Below are 17,185 nucleotides of genomic sequence, written 5' to 3'. Positions count from 1 at the left end.
CATATTGTGATGTTTTTGAGACTACCTAATATACATCACAAAATAAAAATCTTGAATTCTACACATGATGAACAAAACTGTTTATATAAATCACTCAGGAGCACTCATAGTAGTAATATAAAGTACATGTAATAGTAAGATTTAGTAAAACATTGTTTTCATCACTTAGTTTTAAGTTTTTTCTTCATTGCAACACATTCTCATAAAAGAACATGTAGCACTTAAGATAGATTTGGAACTTATGGATGTTTAGTTTATAATCATTGAAAATTAAGACTTTGAAAAAGATATTATTGATAAGTTCGAGCAAAACAAAGCATAAACATAAAATTAAACATGTAAATGAATCTCAAATGTGAAATTTCAAATTAAAAATATCTAGAGTGGATAAAAAGTCTTAAAGGAATAGTTAATTCAGGTGTTAGTCGCAAATTCTTCAGGTATCTGTCGCAATCTCGTCGCAAATTGTGACCTCTTTGTTACTAAATCAGGGTAAAAATGAAGTTGCAAATAAGTCCTCAATATGTGACGTTTTTGCTACTATCATTACCGACTAATTAACGAGTCACATAGTAGTCGCAATTTTTGACCGTTGTGCGACCAATATTTATTTGTGACGAATTAGTCCTAATGTTGTCACTAATTTGAGACTCTTTTGTGACTTATATCATTCATCGTTAATAAGCGACATTTTTCTCTCCAATTATTCTGTAGTCGTCGAATCGTTACAAAGTAGTCTCATAAGAGTCGTTTTATTGTGCGACCAAAAAAATAGTCACAAACTGGAATCCCAAAATGCATATTTTTTTGTAGTGAAACCTTAGAACCAGAGACTTTTTTTGGAGCTTTGTGGAAGAGCTTCTGCGTTAATCGTAGGCAGGCATGACCCGTGGGTGAAGAGCTAGTACTTTAGGCATCCAAACTATATAAATGTTAAAGGGCATCAATTACCAAAATTGTCTGGTAGTGCAGTTGTCAATCCCGAACGTAAAGTCGTAATCTTTTGCTGTTCGAACCATGTGTAAAAGATTTGTGCGTTATTTTTTTATCTTTGTTTTTTAGTGGGTTAAAACGATACGTAAAAAGCTTATGGTTTTATGTAGTATTTTATTAAGATATATGGTACTACAAAAAAGTACATCAATTTGATAATTGACATTTATCCCTTCAGCAACAAAGTGCACAACAGCACAAGTGAAGAAAAAAGTTTTATGATTGTACTAAGCAAATCTCTTTTGGAAAACGTTGACGTCAAATGTTTAGATACTTTAACCATATATGTTTTGTATCCAATTCATAATCATCTACAGTATCTTTAATCTATAGACTTTTATTTTTGGTACATAATTTAGTTACAGTCTTCTAATCATTTTATTGTAAATTAACATAACTATTTTGGACGATTATTCAATTACCATAGTTTATAATTTCAAAATCTAAGAAACTTTAATTAGATAACTAATTACCAGGATATTAAAGATAAGAATTCTTAGTTAGAAGTAATTAGTTTTTTTTCTTTTTCTTTGGTCAAGGAAGAATTAATTAGTCTTCCAAATTTTTTTTTTCCGTAAACAATTTGGAAGTTGATAAGAATTACACATAAATTTACTAAACAGAGATTTTCTACTAACACTATAAAATAATCGAGTTATGACCATCTTTAAGCTCTCAAACCTTTCAACTTGCCTCTTGTGAAGATGAAAAGTTTCTGGTCAAGGATAGCAATTGCTCTGCTTTTCATAACAGTAACGGTTTCAGGTACACCATTATTGTAACATCAACTCGTATACACATAATCTCAAAGATATAACATGTGTATCTTCTTTTTTTATATATAGCAAAAGCGGAGTTCGGACAATGGTGTGTAGCCGATTCACAGATACCAGATTCTGTGACACAAGCAGCCTTAGACTGGGTTTGTAAACACGACGAAGCAGACTGCTTTAAGATTCAGCCTAACCAGCCGTGCTTCTTGCCCAACACTGTCAAGGGCCATGCCTCTGTTGTCTTCAATAGTTATTACCAGCGTTATAAGCACATGGGTGCTGATTGTTACTTCAGCAGTGCCGCAATACTCACGCAACGCGACCCTAGTAAGCAACTTTATCTAGACCCTTAATTTTGTCAACAATTATTTAAGCTCTTTGATGAATTAAGATCTTGACCCATTTGTGTTTGATTATCTCATGATTTGATAGGTTATGGTTCGTGCCATTTTGAGTATATGAAATGATTCAAATGAAGGGGCCAAGACATGAAAGATGATGAGTATAAAGATTTTTTCTCATTTTTACTACTACTGGTGAACAATATAAAATAAATCCAATGTTTCTTGGAACTTGGCAGTTTCACTTTTTTACTTTTCTGGAGCTAATGAACAACAGCTTATTTTCTAATGTAGAATTTTGATAAATTGTATGGTAATAAGATTATACTAAATTCTACCAATGTGAATAAGTAAAGGAAGTTTATGGTTGTGGATACGGAATTTTATTAAGCAATCTCTTAGGGGAAAACATTAGGGATATGGCATTGATAATGTCTTTGGAAAGCCTTGGCCAAGAGAAATAAGGGTGTAATTGTTTTTTTTAGTTGAATACTAATACACTAGGTTAGGACCCGCGGTACACCGCAGGACAAATTATTTATAACTAAAACAATTAAATTATAAGTTGTATTTATTGGTTAAATATGTTATAATTATATAATAATTAATAATTTTATGTTTAAAGTTTAAACCATATAATACTGCAATATAATTTATTTTTTTGATAACATTTATTAATCAATTTAATTAGATATATATATTCTCGGATACCGATAGTGTTAACAAAATAATGAAATGATATTTTACCCGTTTAACACCAAATTAATGATATTTTTAAATTAATCTAAATATCGACAAAACCCTTCCCGCTATATAACTCCGTCCCGAGATATTTTAACTCGCAATATATAATCTTAATTTTTAATAGTATTTATTATTTTTATTATAAATATTAGATTGAGTTGATATGTTATTTATTAAGGTTATAATTATTTACATTATATAAGATTGACTCTTCTTATAAAGTTTAAATATTTATAACACTTGGAATTCTTAAAACTGTTGAGTATTTCTCATATTTGAAGTTTCGTAAAAGTTTAAATATATAAAAAGTTGAAATATTTGTAATATTTATTTTATATTTCTAATATTTGAAACTTCATAAACGTTTAAATATTATTAATATTTTAACATTTTATAAAATTTAACTTTCAAATAAAATATAAATATTTATAATATATAACTTTTTAAAAGTTTTAAATATTTATAATATTTAACTTTTTAAAAATCTTTAAAATAAAATACCTAAATAAACCAAATAAATTTTTTTTAAGTTTGAATGTCTGATAAATCAAGCTTTCTACTCATTTTTATTATGAATCATTTTTGTCTCTTTTATAGTATAACTCTGAACTATTGCTCAATTTTCTAGGCGATGTGGGATATTGTACCCGTATTTTTTAATTTATCTATTGAGTAATATATGTCCGTTTTAAAAATTTGTATTACATCATGTGCAGGAAAAAATCACAATTTTTATTAACTAAATGTATTATAGAATAATTCAAGATAATTTAAATATAAATTCAAATAAAAATGAAAGGGAATCATATATTTATGTTTGAATGAGGTAAAAATATTTCCTTAATCTTTTAAATCTTATCTATATTTAATTTTAATTTTTTTGGTAACTAGTATTAAAGTAACTACATTAAATATAAAAAATTTCCAAAAAGTATTTTTTTGAGCAAAAACTGCATACTAGTATAGATTAGAGAGATTTATCAAATCTCCCGGTCCTTTACCAAAACAAAAGAAACCCTAGCTACCAGCAAGAAGACGCAGACAAATAGAAAACAAGTTGAAGGGAGATAATTCTTATGCTTTATACTTTGAATAGTAGACGTGTCCAAGTTTCAATTGATCCTCTACGTTTTATGTGCTTTTTTCACGTACGTTACAATGTTCTATATAAAACAAGATGCATTAGTTACAATGTACTTGTTTAGAATTCATAAACGTAGCCAACTGGCTGTCTTTTAATTAAAAAATTGAATAAAATGCAAAGAATTCATAACGTAACTGCAACTGGGCAACAACGTTTCACCTACATATTTTGTTTTTCTCGTTTGTTACTGGTGCACAATAAAGCAGCTAATGAAACAAAATATGTAGGTAAAACGTTTTGATAACTTTTAATGTAAAATATATAATTTGAGTTTTAATGAGTTTTTATGTGATGTTGATTATTTTTGTTTAGGAAAGTTGATATGATTTAATGTAAAATCTTTCAAATCTCATTCTCAAAATATTTGGATTTCTGTATTTTTAAGTAGTTCTTCTCAAATACTACTATTATATCCTTTAAAATCATTAACAATCAAATTTTGAAAACAAATTCAATAACACTGGATTTTTTAAGTAAAATTTTAAGTCATTAATTCAATAACAATGGATTTTATTAGAATTCCCAAAAAATCTATGATTGGATAACATAAGATTTGTACACATTAAACAAATCACAATGTTTAAATTTCAAAATCTAAGAAACTTAATTATATTGCCAATGAAGTATACAACCCCACTCATGGGATTACATTCCTAATAAGAAGTAATTAGTAGTCTTGCAAAAAAGTAATTTTGTACCTAAAGAATTTGGGAGTTGATAAGAATTACACATAAATTTACTAAACAGAGATTATCTACTAACACTATAAATACTCGAGGTGTGACCATCTTTAAGCTCTCAAACCTTCCAACTTGCATCTTGTGAAGATGAAAAGTTTCTTGTCAAGGATAGCAATTGCTCTACTTTTCATAACAGTAACGTTTTCAGGTACACCATTATTGTAACATCCTCTCGCATACACATAATCTCAAAGATATAACATGTACGTGTCTCTTTTTTTTTTTAAATAGCAAAAGCGGAGTTCGGACAATGGTGTGTAGCCGATTCACAGATACCAGATTATGTGACACAAGCAGCCTTAGACTGGGCCTGTCAACAGGGCGGAACAGATTGCAGTAAGATTCAGCCTAACCAGCCTTGCTTCTTGCCCAACACTCTCAAGGACCATGCCTCTGTTGTCTTCAATAGTTATTACCAGCTTTATAAGCACATGGGTGCTGATTGTTACTTCAGCAGCGCCGCAATACTCACGCAACGCGACCCTAGTAAGCAACTTTATCTAGACCCTTTTGCCAACAGTTATTGAAGCTCTTGATCAAACAAAATTTTGAACCATCCGTCTCTGATTATCTCATGATTTTGATAGGTCACGATTCGTGCCATTTTGAGTATATCAAATGATTCAAAGGGAAGGGCCAAGATGACATGAAAGATGATAAAGAGAGTGATTTTTCTCATTGTTAGTACTATTGCACAATATTAAATATATCCATCTTTGTTGCTTTGGAGCTAATGAAGCACAAACTTGTTTTCTAATTAATGTAGATTTTTGATAATTGTATGGTAATAAGATTACATTAATATGGTCATTTACATAATCCGCTTTAGCAACAAAGTGAACAAGGAATAAGTTTTATGGTTGTCGTCGACACGGAATTGTATTAAGCAATCTCTTAGGGAAATTAAACAGTGAGTTCTTATGTCGAATAAGACCACAACTTGACAATATAGATGGTTTTGAGATTGTTTAGAAAAGTAGGGTTCCCCATGCAGCGATGAACGCAAAGCCTCCGAATGGTGCCAAGGTTGAAAACTTTCTGTCCTCACGCAGCGCTACCATATAACACCTGCAACATTTTGACGAACATAAAACTTTCTCACATACTCATTACCTGGAAATAGACTACTGATCCAAAAACATTAGAGTTACCTAGTAAGCATCTGAAATATAGTTCAAAGATCATAATTTCAGATACACATGGTTTGTGGGAAAAGAGCAAATTATTTCATGAAATGCATGGATTCTGAAATTAAATCATTACCTCACAAACCATACATACAAAGACCTATGCAATTACCAAGTGACGCAATGCTTATTAGATATTTCAGAGTAGCAAACATGTCAACATGGAACATGGCTAAAATCTCTTTAGCCATAGAGAATTGTGGCAAGTATCGCCAATGCCAAAAGATAAGAGTGTATACTGGAAACTCCAAATGATTTTGAATCGCTCAAATAACCATGATGCTATACGATAATCTCAATGACAAGACATCCAACAATCATTAAGCACAAAAGCTCTACCATACGCATTCATTCAAGAGCTTAAATTGAAGAATTTGAGAAACAAAAAGATGACAACTTACGTCCCGGAAAAGGCTACAATCCCAGCAGTCAACAAGCCACCAAACTGAGCAATAAAAAGGATATGTCAGCTCCATCAACTAGCATAAGGACACAAACTGGAGAAACAGAGGAAACAAGAGAAAGCTTACAATGTTGGGATATTTGGTGCTAGGAGCAGAAACAAGAGCAGCAGTGTGAACCAAATGGTAAAGAGAAGCCGTTTGCCACACCTGAGGAAAAAAAAAAAAAAAAAAAAACCTTAACTTTATCAGACAAATCCAACAACAAATGCAAAACCCCACATAGCTAAATTGTCAAAAAAAGTAATCAAATTTCGAACAATTTCAGAATCTGAACCTGTTTGTAAGAAGGGTTCTCTGGTTTAAAGAAATGAGCACCGTAAGTTCCTAAACCAAGAGCAGCCATACCTACAACACTAGACGAATCAGTATCTTCCTTACAGCATCAATCCAAGTATCAATTCAAAAATCATTACTTTATCGAAAAAGTCTTACCGGAAACTGCAGCTACTTTGTGCCATATCCGAGGATCCATCGATCGTCTTCCTCTGAGGTCTCTTATTAGGTTGCTTCTTACACTATTTCCCATATGACCAGAGACTTTAAGAGAGAGAGAGAGAGAGAGAGATGGGTCATATCGTATATAACCAAGTGGGTGATCGGGTCTTATTCGGTTTAAGCTGAAACGGTGTCGTATCTTCTTTACAGCCACTAAAGATTCTTCCTTTTGCTTCAGCTGTGAGCTTTGGGTGGGATCTCTCTCACTTGCAAAACCAAATCTCTTGTCTATCTTGGACCAAAATATTACTTCTTAATCTACACAAGGTTAGTTTTTTCCCACAAAAATCTAAACTTTATCCTCCCATTTTGATGCTCTGCTTCTTCTTATACACAAAACTTGAAATTTTTTCTCTTTGTTTACAATTTTGTAAATTCAACGCATTCAAAACGAAGATATTTGTTCAGTTTGATGTTGGTTGGGTGCACATGATGCTCTGAAGAGAAATTGTCAAATTGTGATCGTATGATTGGATAGTGGAAGTGCTAGTTTAGGATTGGAACTCTCTTTATGTCTTTGTTTATTGATGAAGTAGTTCATGGTTGATGTAGATTCATAGAGTACTCATGAGTTGATTTCTATAGTCCTTGGAAGAGTTTTGATCTCCATGGATATGATTGTTTCGGTTTTCATATCTATTTCAATCTGATTAAAGACTTGTGTATGACTTCTACAGGTGTTGCAGCCTTATATGATTGGCTATTGCTAGATAGGGATATATGTACTGTATACTGTGTGTTATGAAGATCAGATATGTAAAGGTCATGTCCTGTGGAATGGTTGATGTTTAAAGTTTCCAAGTATATCAGAGTACTTTACTTGAAATCCACTGCTGAGATTTGGAGCAGAAGCTGCATCTCGGGGACTTTTTCAGAAGAAAGTGATTTATCTGGTTGAGGTGTTCATGAACTTTGTTCTAGAACTCTATTCACCAATAGTATCTCCCTCGATCAACAGCGTTCTCCTACTAATACCAAGAACAATTCCCTGAGGCTGCTTGTTTGTGATGGACAGTATAAGAGGTTCGAGACACAATGTGCGAGAAGTGGATACAATAATGTTGCAGCCTTTGCCAGAGATAGCTGAGAGTTTCAATGATGCTATCTGCCATGAACTCTCCATGTGGCCAGAAGATGCTAATGATTTGTTGTTGATAGTGGAGGCAATATCAAGGGGAGACTTGAAATGGGTACTTGTTGCTTGTGCGAAAGCTGTTTCTGAGAATAATCTTCTACTGGCACGATGGTGTATGGGCGAGTTGCGTGGTATGGTTTCGATTTCTGGTGCGCCAATCCAGAGATTGGGAGCTTACATGTTAGAAGGGCTTGTGGCAAGGCTAGCTGCCTCTGGTAGTTCGATATACAAATCTCTGCAATCCAGAGAACCAGAGAGTTATGAGTTCTTATCTTATGTGTATGTTCTGCATGAGGTTTGCCCATATTTTAAGTTTGGGTACATGTCAGCAAATGGGGCGATAGCAGAAGCAATGAAGGATGAGGAGAGAATTCACATTATTGACTTCCAAATTGGGCAAGGTAGCCAGTGGATTTCACTGATTCAGGCTTTTGCAGCTAGGCCTGGTGGGGCTCCAAATATTCGAATTACCGGAATTGGTGATGTATCTGTCTTGGTTACAGTCAAGAGAAGACTAGAGAAACTTGCAAAAAAGTTTGCTGTCCCATTCAAGTTCAATGCGATTTCAAGGCCGAGTTATGAAGTTGAAGTGGCAAATCTTGATGTCCGGGAAGGCGAAGCCCTTGGAGTTAACTTTGCTTACATGCTGCACCACTTGCCTGACGAGAGCGTAAGCATGGAAAACCATAGGGACCGGTTACTGAGGATGGTGAAGAGTCTATCACCTAAAGTGGTCACTCTTGTGGAACAAGAATGCAACATGAACACTTCCCCTTTCCTTCCTAGGTTCTTTGAGACATTAAGTTATTATACGGCAATGTTTGAATCTATTGATGTGATGCTTCCGAGAAATCACAAAGAAAGGATCAGTATCGAGCAGCACTGTTTGGCAAGGGATGTTGTCAACATCATAGCTTGTGAAGGAGCTGAGAGGATCGAAAGGCACGAGCTTCTCGGGAAATGGAAGTCAAGGTTTTCCATGGCAGGTTTTGAGCCATACCCCTTGAGCTCAATAATTTCAGCCACCATTAGAGCCCTCTTGAGAGATTACAGCAACGGGTATGGGATTGAAGAAAGAGATGGTGCTCTATATCTTGGTTGGATGGACAGAATCTTGGTCTCATCTTGTGCCTGGAAGTGAAAAAATAAATGGCTCCAAGCCTCCAAGTTTGTAATGTAAAAGACAAATTGGAAGTAATAGGTGGTTGTCTCAATACCATTAATAAGGTTGAATCAAATCATATACATCCCCATACTACAACTATTACACAGGCGCCATCGACAAAGAAAGACTCATGTTGTGTTACCATCTCTTCCTGTAACTCTTATTTGAACCAAATGGAAGTGGCTATATAAGGGTAGTAAGCATACTATTCCATTAAACACTAATCTAAATCTGGTCCCGCCTGAACAACAACTGTACAGTCTATAACCATATCGCCTGTACTAATCTATGTTAAAACAGCCATATAAATTACCACTCGGTACAACAACACCGAATGCTTAGCTTTGGGCAGGCTCTGTCTTGGGTTTCTGTTCCTCAGTCTCCAGGGTTCTCACTGCCTTCTCATGACAAGCTGTAGTTTTATCATCTGACTTTGTTTCCGGGTTAGCATGATTGGCTGCATGATCTATGTTTACATCAGATGTGTCTTTTATTTCTTCCTTCAGTTTCTCATCCAAGATAGGACCTTGATCAAGACTTTTCTCAAAGCCATTAGTCTTTGTTTTCTTTATTGGATGATCTTCTTCATGCTGGTCTTTTGTAATGGATTGAAGACCTGAGCTCGGTGGAGTCTTGTTGGCATCTCCTTCTTTAACATTCAGTTCTTTATCATCAACTTCAGAGTCCAGCATGTTATTATGAGTAACAACCCTTCCTGGAGGCATATCGTGGTCGTGTTTCCCCTCGTAAGTCGTTATAAGCAATTTTGTGTCATGAGATGACCTCTCTACGTGTTTCTTGACAGGGCATCCAGAGCTTGAACATCTATAGTAGCTCCTAATATATAAAACATCCAACAGAGAAAGGAAGTAAGCAGAGAAGAATGAAACCAAAAAGTTTGACATCAGGCTTTAATATGTAATCAGTCATTACCTCGGATATGGGCTGCCTTTTACTGATTTCTGACCATATTTACGCCATCGGTACCCATCATTCACAATATCAAACAGAGTCTGAGTGTGAACCACAATGCGTGAATCATTGGTTGACCTTTCCACTGGACTTGGCTCAAAGTTTCCTCCTTTTTTCCTGATTTAGTGACATCGACATAACAAGAAAAACAAAGATCACCAATGGTGAAGCCTTCCTTCAGAACAATGATAAAAAATAAAAAAAAATAAAACTAAAATACCTTCGCTTCGAGGAAGGACTATTATAATCCTTATGACTGTTGTCGCCCTTTATCTTACTTGATTGTGAAATATCAGTTTTCACATCATCGGCTGGTGGAACAACTGAAACATGTAATCCTCTGTGGATCTTTGGTGGTTCGGTTTGGCGATGTGTCTGAACAATGGATCCAGATGATTTCTCTACAAACATAATACCATAAGAAACAATGTTACATTTAATATGTTACCACATCATAAGCGCTAACGAAAATTTTTTTATAAATAGAAAATTATATATGTTTCTCTATTCACCTTTACTCACAGATGTAAAGACATCACTTCGTTTATCCTGATTGATAGGAACAGGACCAGTAAGAGGCTTTGGATGATCATGTTCACCAAAGTAAACAGTGTCCACGACTTGTCCACCAGGCGACCGTTCCAATTGCTTTTTGGCTTTGCAGTTTGGGTGCGTGCACCTGTAATAGCTCCTGACAAACTCATTCCCTTTAACAAGCTTCTGTCCGTATTTCCGCCAGTTGTATCCGTCTTCCATAACCTTCTCACGAATAAAAGGGCTATTCCCTTCCGAACCAGACTGCAAAGACAAGGCAGTGCTACTTTCAGAAATCTTTGGTGCTTTCTCGGATGTCGGGGAAACCACATCTACTTCCGACTGTGAAGCTGTGGTATGAGGAACAGGTTGTAGTAGCTCCTTGCACTCTGCAGATTTCGAACTTTCGGTTTGACAACCTTCAACAACAGTTTCAGTTCTAGTAACAGTCACTGGTTTAGCCTCCATTTCATCAGTGGCAACAACATCATCAGCTACTTTAGTCTCGCTTGAATCGTCTAGTTCCATATCACTAACCGGAACTTTATCAACCTCAGCCATAATTAAAAGACCAAAAAAAATTTCTAACACCAAAAGAAATTCAAACGAGTTCAAAGCCGGATAGAATCAAAGCTTAAACGCCAAATCCATTTAGTTTCCAAAGCCTGGAGAAGCAAATCAAAAACAGAAACAAAAATTATTTTACTGAATTTATAATATTAAACTAACTCCATAGAAACAACAATAGGAACAAACTTTTACAGAACACAAAGGATCTCTTAAAGAGCATGACAGAGTGGTGTGAAGCCATATAGAATAACAAAGTCTTCACTTTTGAGATTTTCAATGTGACCGTTACAATTTTATCAAAGCCTTCTTGAATTTTAATTTGTCTTATGCTCGACCAACGAGTCAATAGACTCAAGTATTACCATAAAAGTCTCACAAAATGTGTCCACAAACCAAACAAGAAATGACTCGTTTTATATCTCCAATAGACATGATAAACAAACAAGAACTCAATCTCTCACTAAAAACTCCCAAAAGTAAAGCATTTGCTAAAAATACTTGTAACCAAAATTATAAAAAAAAAAAAAAAAGTCGGCAAATTAGTTCCATTTACTACGGAGTCAGGAGACGACCCAGTATCAAGATTCGCATAAAAATTAAACATTTAATACTACCCTCATTTTTTTTTTTTAAACAGCTTAAATAAATATTCCAAAAAAATTCACCTAGCACAGGCATCGAGAAGATCACCATCCGACCAAAACACCCAAAAAAGACGAGGATCCCAAGAAAAAACTGAAGCTTCTCAAAGTTCTTGTAATAAAAGATCAAGAAACCCGTAGATCGAATCGAACAAACTCAAATTGGGTTACAGAGAGAAAAGAGAAGAACAAAAGGTCATGTCAAAAAAAAAACAGATGGTTGGACTTAGAAATGACTATGGAGAAAGAGAAAGGAAAAAAAAAAAAGAGAGAAGAAGAAGAAGAAAGTGGGAAGAAGCGGTTGTAATTCTCTGTTTCGCGGTGTATAGAAAGATATGTGGACGTAGCTGATCTAACGGTTAGATGATACGTTTCTCATGACATATATCTCCACCCACAAAACACAAGCCGACAAAAAGACGAAGCATTGGGACCCACAGAACCCAGTGCATTATAATCTCGTGTCTCTCATTAGTGTTGTGTTTTCTTCGTTTCCTTCGGTTATAAAGTGAGAGTATATTAAAAGTACAGGGATCTGTTTTTGCAAATTATGTATATTATTTACTTACTCCGAGGAACAAAACAAAAGTATTGATTCTTTCACAAGTGGGTGGACTTGTTTTTTTTTTCTTTTGTAAGGACTACTTTTGTTTACAGAACTTAAGTACTTTTGTAATTAAAGAAAAAAATCTGAGGAGTTTTCAAGGTCAATTTGTTGAACCACCACTGATCTTCAAACACTTTCGAATTTTGGTAATGTTGTTGTTGTGATTTTAAAATTCGCAAAAGAACAAAATGGAGAATTTTTATGAGTAAACACACTACACTCTTTACAAAAATTAGATGAGTAGAAAGAAAGAGAGAGAGAGAAGGAAATAGAATGAGGAAAGAGCATCTTTGTTAGGTAAATTAACTAATTTGTTTTTACTGCAATAGTGACTATTTGATCTACCAAATATAATATAGTCAAAAGGGTTTGTAAAAATTTTTTCCTTCACAAAACTAATTATACAAATCCATTGGACATAAATCTAATTAAACATATAAATTGATCCGTTAGTGACTCAATCAAATGCATCAATCTAGAATCGAACGAAGTGAAAATAGATTCAAGCAATGACAACACCATCAGGGTTTTAGCACAAGTTGAGTTTACGAATCATTTCGATTACATTTATTAAGGATTAGAGACATGACACAATAAGTGCAACCAATACTTGACGATAAACCTCGTTTGCAATTAGAAGTTCGTCAAATCAGATTGAACATAATTTTGTGTAAGTAAAGCTCTTAAGCATCTCGAACGGTTGGGGGAAACCCCACATCTTATCAATAAACTTGATACTTAATATAATGTTAATGACTAACTTTGAAACCTTAACTTTATATAATAAGAAGGTGGATCTAATTTCTTATGTGTAGAATGAAAATAAGAGAAACAAAGCATAACAATGATAGAAATATGAAAACCAATGAATAAAAAAACTTGCCAACCACAACTAAGAGAAGATGATTTAATAAATAACAAAGAAAAAGTTGTGAAATCAACTCTTGCGATATGCATTAAAATGTTGAGTTTGCAGGGGAATGACCTGAAAATAAGAAGTCTCTACTTGCGATAATCTAAGTTTGTTTCGGCTTGGAAGAAACAGAGATACTAAATTACTATAATCGGAGTCACACTAATCACTAAATCAGAATACTGATGTTTCATGCTTCTTCCACCCATTTCTGTAACCTCTTCTACAGATAGTTGATTAAACATACTTCTAAGACAAAAGACAGTACTTCAAGAAAACAAACAAAATAAGTTAAAAGAAATACAAAACAGAAAACTAAACTTAAGTTCCTCTGCACCCATAACTCTCATTGAATCTGTCAGTTCCATAACTCTCAACAACTCAAGAGATAGACAGGGCAGAGAGATTCACATTGGTTAAATAGATGAGATGAAACCAACTGTTTTCAAGCCACCATAGTGTTCGCTCCTCTTCTTTCGAGAGAAGACGAATCTGCAACACTTTCTCCCATCTCTGTTCCATCTTCTTCCTCTCTGTTTGCGTTTTCTTCACCGCTAACATCACTAATTATTTCCTTAGCTGCGTCATAATGTTCAACCTTTGATTCTTTATCTTCTTTCTTCACATCATAGCCCTCGGGCAGTTCCGCCATGCTCTCGGTTGGCTCCTCGCCACTCATAACATTAGTTGTATCAATTTCTTCATGTAACTTACTGTCCTCAAAAGACTTGTCTGCATCGTCTAGCAATGACCCGTCAATCTTGTTGATGTCTTGAGTCTCGGGCAATTGAGGGATGGTGTCGCAAAGCTCCATGTCATCAACTTTGGTGACAGGATCATACAGATGTGTTCCATCATACACTGAATTTGTATGAGTAAGTGGTAAATGCATTTCACCAACCTCAACCACAGGTCCAAACTGTGATTCATCTTCACTACCCCCATAGTCTTCCATTGGATCAATACCTTTCCTTCTCTTTCCCATCCCCTTCCTTCTCACCCTTTCTTTACCCCGCATTCTTTTCCCAAGTTCGATCTGCTGCTGGCTCTCTGTTGTAACCGTTACTCCAGCTTGATCTCTCAGGCAATCTTGAGCAAGGTTCATAATCCGTGAAATCATGTTGCCTCTTTCAAGATCCAAATCATGTGTTTGGAAATTCTCAGCTAACTCCAATATATCCCTCACATTTGTAATCTGCAATAACAAGGAGGATAAAGTATTAAGATCATACCTAGAAACGTTACTGTCAAAATGACCAAGGGTCAAGAAACTTGTTCTTAGCTATTACCGTTCTTTGAAACTCGCTTGAGAGAGAGATGGGCCTTCCCACAATTTTTCGGGTTATTCCAAGATACCACCTCATGTAGTCTGCTTCATCAACGCCTAGAACATCATCAGGCACAATGTTTTCCCACCGCATTTCCCACTCGCTTAACTCTGATTCCATTTTAACCGACAGGTCAACCCCTCCATCAACTCCCCGAGACTTTCTTACCCACTTCTGCACATCTTCTGGGATGCCTTGAAACAAGGCAAACTGTTTGAGACAGCGATCAGGCAGGTGTCTCTCCGCCTTGTCAAAAGATATCAGCATTGTTTTCGATCTACCCAACTGCAGAGAGTTTCTAATGTGATCTGGTATGTATCTACCATCCATATTTTCATACGGAAGCCACTCCACCTAATTCCAAAGGAAGAAGGTATATCAGCAACATTGGATCAATAGAAGTATACAAAAGAAGAGTAGCTGATGAATATGAAAGATAAACAAGCTTACCTCACATGGCTTCAAGGCATCCAATGCTTTTCGGTAAAAGACAACATCACGGTTTGCTGTTGGACCACTTTGCTTCCCCTTCCACCTAAGCACAAATGGGAAATGATCATGGATGGGCTCACGATTCAGCTTTGGCCGGCCAACGTTTAAGTGATAGTAACTCCAACACTATAAAACCCCCAAAAAAGGATAGAGAAGATTAAGTAAATGTATTCAATTACATAAGCATCCAAACTGCTGAAACTAGCAAAAATATTCGACATATGCTTCAGTGATAATATCAGTTTGGGAACGAGAAATGAAAATCATAGCACCTGTAATAACGTCAAGCAACCGCATATCGTGCTTTGGGATTTAACAGAAGCATTCCCAAGTGCTCTATACAAGAAAGCCAAAGCAGCCGCACCCCAAGCATATGTTCCAGCATCATCAAAATCCTCAAACAGCGGAAGATACATAACAGGCACCTTGTTTCCAGTGGTTGTAGAGAAGATGGTACTACCTACTAAGTACAAAAGGTAAGCCCGTGTACAGTACTCAACTCTTTGAAAAGATGCATCCTCTTTACAGTCAGAGAACTTGTCTTTCAACCAGCTAAGCTTAACCATCCCACCACTAGCGTAATTAGATTCTGGTAACTCCCCTAAGTACCTCTCACATACCGCAGAACAAGTTGTATATGTCACTCCAATGACAGGTTTACCATCAATCCCCAGTCCGAGTAACAGAGCAATGTCCTCAAGAGTCACAGTCATTTCCCCAGTTGTAAAGTGAAAAGTGTTGGTCTCTCTCCTCCAACGCTCAACCAACGCAGAGATAAGAGGGTTGTCAAGACTAATGGCAGGGATCCGTCTCAAATACCCAAAACCGGCTCTCTCCACCAATTCTATCTGCTTTGGTTTAAGCTTCCACTCACCCAACTTTGATGTGTGCTCATGACACCTCAACGCACCTCGCTCCTAACAATTCATTTCCACATTATCGTTAGTCTAAGTACCAGCAAAAAAATACATGAACAACCATCCAATCTTTGTCACAGTTTCCACAAATCGAATTTTTTTAAGTGGAGAGAAGAGTTAAAACCTGGCCACCCCAAACAGCGGAGGAAACATGTTTCTCTTGATCATAAAGCACAATATCCTTAAGTGGCCCTGGATTCGCTGAGATATCCATCAGAATCAACACTCACCTGCACAAAGCCTAATAAATCTTCAAACTTTAAATCACAAAAAATGTTCCAAAACTTCAAACTTTAACAGGAAAAAAACAATAATTTTGATGGGAAAAACACATTAATGATTCCAATCCAACAAAATCGAAGAAACCCTAAACAAAAAAAAAATCAAATCTTTCAAGCCTCATTCAAAACCAGAGAATGTAAAAAAGGACAGAGATTTCCTAAACACTACGAAACCCATTAACAGAGATTTTTAACTTTCCATTGGTCGGTTATGGAATCAGATAAACAGAGGACGTTAAACACGAAACGACGCCGGAGAGAAGGGGGGGGAGACTAACCAGAAAAACAGCGCGGAACAGAAGACGAAGAACTTTGATATGAATCAATCAAAACGACGACGGACTGAGAAAAGGAGACAAGAAAAGGAAGAGTTTGAAGAAGATCTCAGGATTTGTACGAACGGTGCCAAAACCAAAAAAAAAAAGACCTCAAAACGACGGCTTACTCGTCGTAAGGGATAATGCTTTCTCTTCTCTCTCTTTTCTTTTTTTTCTTACAAACTATTTTAAGAAGAAAAATAAAATATCTGTGACAATGTATTTGCATGTAAAATATGGGCCGTCCCGGCCCAGGAACTGAATTGCTAATGGTCTTTGCTGATGACCGAACAGTGTTTTTTTGGTAGGCATAGGCACCCTCATTTTTTTTATAAATGGATAAATTATTGAAAATTTGTATAGAATCTAAAATTTAGTCTGATCTTATTTAAGTTTAAATTAATTTTACTTTATTTTATATATCCCTAATTT

At 35.3% G+C, this 17,185-nt stretch overlaps 4 protein-coding genes and 1 pseudogene across 5 annotated transcripts; 3 read left to right on the top strand and 2 right to left on the bottom strand.

The window, feature by feature from the left end:
* Window positions 1-1,628: 1,628 nt before the first annotated feature.
* Window positions 1,629-2,481, top strand: LOC104698746 (glucan endo-1,3-beta-glucosidase 12-like). Its single transcript, XM_019228782.2, has 3 exons — window positions 1,629-1,758; window positions 1,839-2,093; window positions 2,199-2,481. Exons 1-3 carry the CDS (start codon window positions 1,698-1,700, stop codon window positions 2,231-2,233), a joined length of 351 nt encoding a protein of 116 aa, XP_019084327.1. The 5' UTR covers window positions 1,629-1,697; the 3' UTR covers window positions 2,234-2,481.
* Window positions 2,482-4,723: 2,242 nt separating this feature from the next.
* LOC104698756 (glucan endo-1,3-beta-glucosidase 13-like) lies at window positions 4,724-5,554 on the top strand. Its single transcript, XM_010414155.3, has 3 exons — window positions 4,724-4,883; window positions 4,967-5,221; window positions 5,323-5,554. Exons 1-3 carry the CDS (start codon window positions 4,823-4,825, stop codon window positions 5,355-5,357), a joined length of 351 nt encoding a protein of 116 aa, XP_010412457.2. The 5' UTR covers window positions 4,724-4,822; the 3' UTR covers window positions 5,358-5,554.
* Window positions 5,503-6,949, bottom strand: LOC104698764 (uncharacterized). The gene is made up of 5 exons (XM_010414162.3): window positions 6,819-6,949; window positions 6,661-6,731; window positions 6,453-6,533; window positions 6,324-6,367; window positions 5,503-5,803 (listed from the first exon to the last, which is right to left on the bottom strand). Exons 1-5 carry the CDS (start codon window positions 6,910-6,912, stop codon window positions 5,704-5,706), a joined length of 390 nt encoding a protein of 129 aa, XP_010412464.2. The 5' UTR covers window positions 6,913-6,949; the 3' UTR covers window positions 5,503-5,703.
* A 939-nt stretch (window positions 6,950-7,888) lies between these two features.
* On the top strand, window positions 7,889-9,254 carry LOC104698727 (scarecrow-like protein 21 pseudogene; annotated as a pseudogene). Its single transcript, XR_015562912.1, has one exon. The product of XR_015562912.1 is annotated as a scarecrow-like protein 21 pseudogene (transcript).
* On the bottom strand, window positions 9,205-12,368 carry LOC104698736 (WRKY transcription factor 1). The gene is made up of 5 exons (XM_010414142.2): window positions 11,923-12,368; window positions 10,666-11,352; window positions 10,374-10,554; window positions 10,115-10,270; window positions 9,205-10,018 (listed from the first exon to the last, which is right to left on the bottom strand). Exons 2-5 carry the CDS (start codon window positions 11,246-11,248, stop codon window positions 9,520-9,522), a joined length of 1,419 nt encoding a protein of 472 aa, XP_010412444.2. The 5' UTR covers window positions 11,249-11,352; window positions 11,923-12,368; the 3' UTR covers window positions 9,205-9,519.
* Between the last annotated feature and the right edge of the window lie 4,817 nt (window positions 12,369-17,185).

The sequence above is a fragment of the Camelina sativa genome, chromosome 1, assembly GCF_030686135.1.
Source record: "Camelina sativa cultivar CO46 ecotype springtype chromosome 1, ASM3068613v1".
Taxonomy (NCBI): domain Eukaryota; kingdom Viridiplantae; phylum Streptophyta; class Magnoliopsida; order Brassicales; family Brassicaceae; genus Camelina; species Camelina sativa.
Note: the sequence above shows the minus strand (reverse complement) of the source record. Positions and strands in the feature narration are given on the sequence as shown.